Source organism: Equus przewalskii, chromosome 18 (assembly GCF_037783145.1).
Source record: "Equus przewalskii isolate Varuska chromosome 18, EquPr2, whole genome shotgun sequence".
Taxonomy (NCBI): Eukaryota; Metazoa; Chordata; class Mammalia; order Perissodactyla; family Equidae; genus Equus; species Equus przewalskii.
Genome location: NC_091848.1, coordinates 39,283,608 through 39,290,582, shown reverse-complemented (window position 1 = coordinate 39,290,582; position 6,975 = coordinate 39,283,608). Strand labels below are relative to the sequence as shown.

General features: G+C 37.6%; 1 protein-coding gene across 6 annotated transcripts in view; it reads right to left on the bottom strand.

Annotated features, from left to right (window-relative positions):
• Positions 1–5,822: 5,822 nt before the first annotated feature.
• Positions 5,823–6,975, bottom strand: part of IQCB1 (IQ motif containing B1) — a 45,409-nt gene continuing 44,256 nt past the window's right edge. For all 6 annotated transcript variants that reach the window (XM_008516189.2, XM_070583781.1, XM_008516188.2 and 3 more), the window contains one exon: positions 5,823–6,420. In XM_008516189.2, the coding sequence (XP_008514411.1) occupies positions 6,191–6,420 (230 nt within the window). In that variant the 3' untranslated portion in view covers positions 5,823–6,190. The remainder of the gene's footprint in view (positions 6,421–6,975) is intronic.

Below are 6,975 nucleotides of genomic sequence, written 5' to 3'. Positions count from 1 at the left end.
TTATGTTTAATGTGTCATTGATATAGGTGGGTTTGAATTTACCATTTTGCTAGTTGCCTTATGATTCCATTTTATCTGCACTGTCTTATAAGTTATACCTCTTCTTTTATTATTTCAGTGGTTGCTGTAGGATTTACAATGCACATACACAACTCATCACAGTCTACCTAAAAATATCATACTTCTTCAGTTATAATTGAAAAACTTTAATAGTTCCATTTCCTTCTTTCAATTTTTTGGTCTATTGCTTCTACATATGTTATAAAACACAAATATGTTGTTACTACTTTGACACAACTTTTAAATTGATTAAAAATAAGAAAAAATCTTTTATATTTATTTTTATCATTTCCCTCACTCTTTATTTCTTTGTGTAGACCTAATTTCTATCTTGTATCCTACTCCTTCTGTCTGCAAAACTTCCTTTAGCATTTCTTATAATGCAGGTCAATGAATCTGATCACCTTCATTTTTCTTGAAAAATCTTTATTTTGCCTTCATTTTCTGAAAGATATTCTTGCTGTACATGGAATTCTGGTTTGATAATTTTTTATTTCAACATTGTAAAGATGTCATTCCATTGTCTTCTGGCTTGTATAGTTTCTGATGAAAAGTCTATTGAAATTCTGATCTTTGTTCCTTGGTATGTAATTTTTCTTTTTTCTCTGCTTTCACAATTTTCTCTTTATCTTTGATTTGAAGCAATGTGATCATGATGTTTTTAGGTGTGTTTTAAAATTTTTGGTATTATTTTCTATTATTTATCCTGCTTGAGGTTCTCTGGGATTCTTGGATCTGTGGTTTCATTAATTTTCAAAAACCCTTGGCCACTTTTACTTCACATAGTTCTACCTCATTTCTCTTTCTTCTATTTCTGGGACTCCAATTACATGCATGTTATACTGTTTGATATTCTTTACTATTGTCTTACAGCTCATGGAGGCTCCATTATACCCTCCTCCCTCCCCCCAATTCTTTTTCTTTTCTCTTAGTGTTTCCATTTGGAAAATTTCTATTGATCTACTGTCAAATTCACCTATTCTTTATTCAATTAAAGTCTGCTAATGCACTTGTCAAAGAAATTCTTAATCTCTGATATTGTGCCTTTTTTTTTTTAGCATTTCCACTGATCTCTTTTGTTTTATAGTTTCCATCCCTGTGAAATTCCCCATCTGTTTATGCATGTTGTCAACTTTTACATCATATCTTTTAACATATTAATCACAGTTATTAGAGTCTTTGTGAGTGCCAATATCTGAGTCATCTCTGAATCTAATTTTATTTATCTCCTGACAAAAGTTGGACTTTTCCCCCTAGCTTTTTTCTCTCAATTTTTCAAAGATTGGCACCTGAGCTAACATCTGTTGCCAATCTTTTCTTCTTCTTTCCCCAAAGCCCCCTAGAACATAGTTTTATATTATACTTGTAGGTCCTTCTGGTTGTGCTATGTGGAACACCACCTCAGCATGGCCTGATGAGTGATGCCATGTCTGCACCGAGGATCTGAACCAGCGAAACCCCAGGCCACTGAAGCGGAGCACGCAAACCCAACCACTCGGCCACTGGGCCAGCGCCTGTGTGTCTCGATTTTTGACTAAATGTCAGACATGTAGAACAGAAAGACTGAGGTAGATGCTACTTATGCCCAGATATGGGTACACCTCTTTTTCTGTTAGACAGTTAGTGTTGAAGTGTTGTGTAGAACTTTTTTTATTTTGCCCCAAGTTCCTGGAATGGGAACTTCTAAATCCTTGGAATTTGCTGAGTGATAGGAGTGTCTTTGTTCTTAGTAGTGGGCTCTTGGACCACATCTGAGTTTATACTAAGGAGATGACTCAAGATGGGGGTGAGTCACATGAGAAAGATCAACTATGTGATTAGAGGTTGAGGCTTTGACCACCCAACCTCTGGGGAGTGAAGGGGGGCTGGAGATTGAGTTCAGCCACATGGCCAGTGATTCAATCAGTCATGCCTATGTAATGAAACTCCAATAAAAACTAAACATTAAGCCTCAATGGAGCTTCCCAGTTGGTGAGCACATTGATGTGCCAGGAGGGTGATGTATCCTGATTCTATGGAGAGAGGGCATGGAGGCTCCATGTTTAGGACCCTCCAAGACCTTGCACTGGGTATTCTTTATTTGGCTGGTTCTGATTTGTATCTATTATAAAACTCATCAAAAGTATAGTGCTTTCCTGAGTTCTGTGGTTTGTTCTAGTGAATTATCAAACCTGATGGGGTTGTGGGAACTCCCAAATGTGTAGTCAGTTTCTCAGAAGTGTGGGTGGCCTGGGGACATCTGAATTTATGGCTGGCATCTGAAGTAAGGGCAGTTTTGTTGTGGACTGTGCCCTTAACTTGTGGAATTTACATTCACTTCAGTGGATAGCATCATATGCCAATGTAACTTGGCACAAATGGCCAATGAGTACATGAAAAGGTGCTCAACATCACTAATCATCAGGGAAATGCAAATCAAAACCACAATGAGATATCACCTCACATCTGTTAGGATGGCTTTTATAAAAAAGACAAAGATAATAAGCGTTGGCAAGGATGTGGACAAAAGGGAACACTTGTACAGCTTTGGTGGGAATGTAAATTGGTACAGCCATTATGGAACAGTATGGATTTCCTCACAAAGTTAAAAATAAAACTACCATATAATTCAGAAATCCTGTTTTCTGGGTATATATCTGAAGGAAATTAAATCAGTATCTCAAAGAGACATCTGCAGTCCCATGGTCATTGCAGCATTATTCACAATAGCCAACAAACATATGGAAACAACCTAAGTGTTTGTCAATGGATGAATGGATAAAGAAGATGCAAGATATATATATAGATATAATAGAATATTATTCAGCCACAAGAAAGTAGGAAATCCTGCCACTTGTGATGACATGGATGAACCTGGAGGACATAAGGCTAAGAGAAATAAACCAGACAGAGAAAAAAGTAAGAGCTCACTTATATGTGGAATCTAAGAAAAAAAAAAAGGCACACTCATAGAAACAGAGTAGAATTGTGGTTACCAGGGAGGTGGGGGAAATGGGGAGAAGCTGGTCAAAGGATACAGACTTTCAGTTATATGACTAAGTTTTGGGGATCTAATGTACAACATGGTGATTATAGTTAATAACACTGGATTGTATACTTGAAATTTGCTAAGAGTAGGTCCTAAGCATTCTCACCACACACACAAAAATGTAACTATGCGAGGTGATGGATGTGTTAATTAATCTGATTGTGGTAATCATTTCACAATGCATACATATATGAAATCATCACTTTATATATATAAAGTTTTGTCAACTATCCTCAATAAAGCTGGGGAAAATTAAGTCTTCAAAATTTAATCCTTAAATTTCAGTCTAACAATCGTGCATTTGAATTCTTTTTTGCCGTAATTTGAAATTGACCAATGGATATGGAGATTCCCAAAATGAAAATTATATGGTAGAGAATGGCTTTTCTACAGAATTTCTATTAACTACAGAATTTTGTATTTCTAGGCAATCTATATGTTCATAACAATGAAATGTTAAGTGTTGTGCTTCTCATATTTGTATTATACCCTTTCCAGTATTTTATTCTCTACAGAAAAATGAGCTTTGATAATGTGAACAAGTCATCCAACAAAATTGTGACAAATTGATGAAATAATTGATAAAATCACTTTTTCCATGTCTTATTTTTCACTCTTATCTGAGTAAAGTAATGCAGAATTATGTTAATATAGTAAATATAACAGCATTTTAAGTCAGAAAGTAAGACAGCATTAAGTTAAAAATTAAAAGAAAAAAATTGTATTGCAGTATTGCAAAGGGGTTGAGTTAAACTAGTCAGGAGTTTAGCTTTTTATCTTCAATGTAGACTTCAAGTTCCTTTATTTTTAGCTGCTCTTACCTTGTGCTTCGAGTGGAGTCTGGAAAGCTTGAAGGTTTTTCTGTGTTCCTACTCCACCCTCCACTTTCAGCCATCCCTGTATGTCTTTGCCACAGAGAGGGTCTCTCCATGCACTTTCTCCTAACCCAGTGGTCAACTGCTATTGCTTATTACTTGGTTCTAGCTAGTTGTTGGAACATGGTCGGTCTGTTGTCCTGATCCAGCCTGAATTTTAGGCTAGGTCTTTTCTTCCCGGGATTGGGGATGGGGCTTTCTCAGGGGTCCTATCCTTCTACCCTACAGCAGTCAAACTGCCTCATATCTGTGGTTGGTCTCTAGCGGGAAGTTCCCTCCCCAGCAACAGCAGACCTCGTTTTGAATTGGTGTAGGATTTCTGGGCCCAAGATTTCCTGCCCCTCTTCAAGGAGTGGAACGCGTTTGTTTCTATCCCTCCCTCAGCAATGCTGGATCTCCACTTGTGTCTGGGGCTAGAGTGTTTCCCATCCCTCCCCAGGGACCGATAAGTTTTGTTTCTACTCCCTCCTCACACAAGATGGAATTTTGTCTCCACCTTTGAGGTAAGAGGGCTTGCCACCCCTGCTCTAGCAGCTTAAGGCTTTTAAGAGAAGGGTTTGGGAAAGCGGGTGAGGCTTTGGGCATGCCACCCAGTAGCAGCCTATCACTCATGTTTGCTTGTCCCAGTAAGGGTGGCTGGCTCTTCAGGCCTCCTGTCTTGCTCAATGACAGGGATACATTTTGAGAAATGTGTCATTAGGTGATTTCATCATACAGAGTGTACTTACACAAACCTAGACCGTATAGCCTACTACACACCTAGGCTATATGGTATTGATCTTAACGGGACCACCATCATATATGCAGTCTGTTGTCAACCGAAATGTCATTACGTGGCACAAGACTGTAACTGGTAGAATTCTAAATTCTCCCATCTGGGGCTCCTACGTATTCTAAACTGACGTGCTACCCCACACTTGGCCTTTAACAATTTAAACTTCTAGTTAATTTCTTCTTATCCAGCCACCTTTGTCTCTTGTGTTCTACTAAAGATGAAATAGTTCATTTCACAGATACTGAGTCCCATCTCAACTTACTTGGTTGTCCTGGGGCCTCAACTATCTGATAGGCTTGAGAAAAATTATTTTTGTAGATTACCTAGCATTTTTTTGTTAAGCTGGGAGCAACAGTCTCCTGTAGCTTTCCACATTCTTTGTGAAACCAGAACTCTCATCTACTTATTCTTACAGATGAATACGTCTCTTTTCCAATTTTGAATAAAAATTACATTAGAATTTTCCTAAACTTAACTTTGGAGGAATGGACAACATTATACTATTTGGTCTTCCCATCTAGAAATACTGGTATTCCCACTCATTTATACAAAATGCATACTCCAGGTTCCTTATGATATAGAGTCCATGATTTGTTAATTGACTTTAACTTAAATTCTATATTGTTACAAACACAAATAGAGGTGGCTTCTGGTATTAAAACACAATTAAAGATAAATAGGGAAATCAGAAATTATTAGGTTGGAACCAAATAATCATACAGGTATCTACAATCAAAACAGATATTAAGAATTATATTTAGCTCTGAGATTCCTAGGAGACAAGATAAAAAGGGAAACAGTGGATTATATAGGTCTCATAGTTTAACAGAAAGACTGCACTTTTATCTGGAGAAACATTTCTTGCATTGAACCCTAGGAAGATTTTTTAATGCAGTTCCTTTTAGAAATAACAAGATAGAAACTGAGTTCAAACACTGTTTTATAGAAAATAGTCAAATGTCCTTCAAACGACCATTTCTTTTCTTCACCTTAATAAAGGCCAGGAGCAAGCACATTTCCTATATTAACAGAAAAACAGGAATTCTAAATAACAAATGTGAAAAGTTGAAGAAATTCTGACAAGTTTTTCAGAACAATTGTTGAAAATATTTATTTAGAAAACATTTTTAGTTGGAAAATAGCAGAAGTGAAAAAAAAAGAAAGAAAATAAATATCACATTTCATTTAAACAATAGAATGCCATGCTGAGTTTAGTTCCACACTAAAAGGCCCACCAATATGTGTGTGTGGCCAGGAATGGATGTGTGGAAAAAATAAAAGAGAACTAAGATAGAGGTAGAAGATAACTCTTTGCTTACTGCCTGCAAGTCTTGTTCGGAGAGGAACCTCTGGAAAACCATGAGTTAAGATAGCTCTAGTTTACCAGCAAGCCAGAGGCAGAACCAATATAATCTAAAATACAGGCTATGTGCAACTTCTCAGGGTAACTTCTTAAGGGGGTTTGGTTCCACCAATGAATAAAGTTCCTAATTCCACACTAAGCTCATCCTTTGGGACATCGCTCTCATCTCCTGCTTCTTCCCCAAGCTTCTTCCACCAGGGTGCTTGTATATGCTTCAGGGTGGTGAGATGGGCCTGCTTGGCCTTGGCTGCCACAGGCCTGGATCTACTCAGGAAGAGCTCAGGTTCTTTCCCTTCTGCCTCCTTCAGACTTGGTGCCTCTGCAGTAAACAGAAAATAAAGAAGTGAGTGGAAGAGTCCTATACCAACAAGTAGGGACTTGGAAACTATAGAGTTGGACCTCTGCAATAGCAGGCAAGGACAGGGTTCCAACTCTGAATTTGTTATCACTGCTAGCTAAAGACGGCATGTGATTACTCACAAGTTGTAGTTGTGACTGGCATCAACTGCCCCTTCCCCCCAATTCTGTGTTTAAAAGAAAAGATGTAGATTTTCTTAGATGGTTTATTTTAAAAAAAGGGAATTTTAAAATAACAGGAGAACCCCATCTTATAGACGAGATGCTCAGTTATAGCCAGCTGTCCATTCAAAAATACAAAATTTGCAACTAATGGCATTAAAGAGAGAACCATGGCCCTTCTGTACTCCACATATACTGAAATTGTTTCAGAGGCTGACTGATGCACTGTGGCTTCATGGATGGGGTCTGTCATTAAATGCACCAGTGGTTGTCAGGAGCAGATAAATTAATTTTTGTGAAAGCACTTCATTAAAAATTATAAAATGGCACTGTAACTACTGTCATCATCTACTTC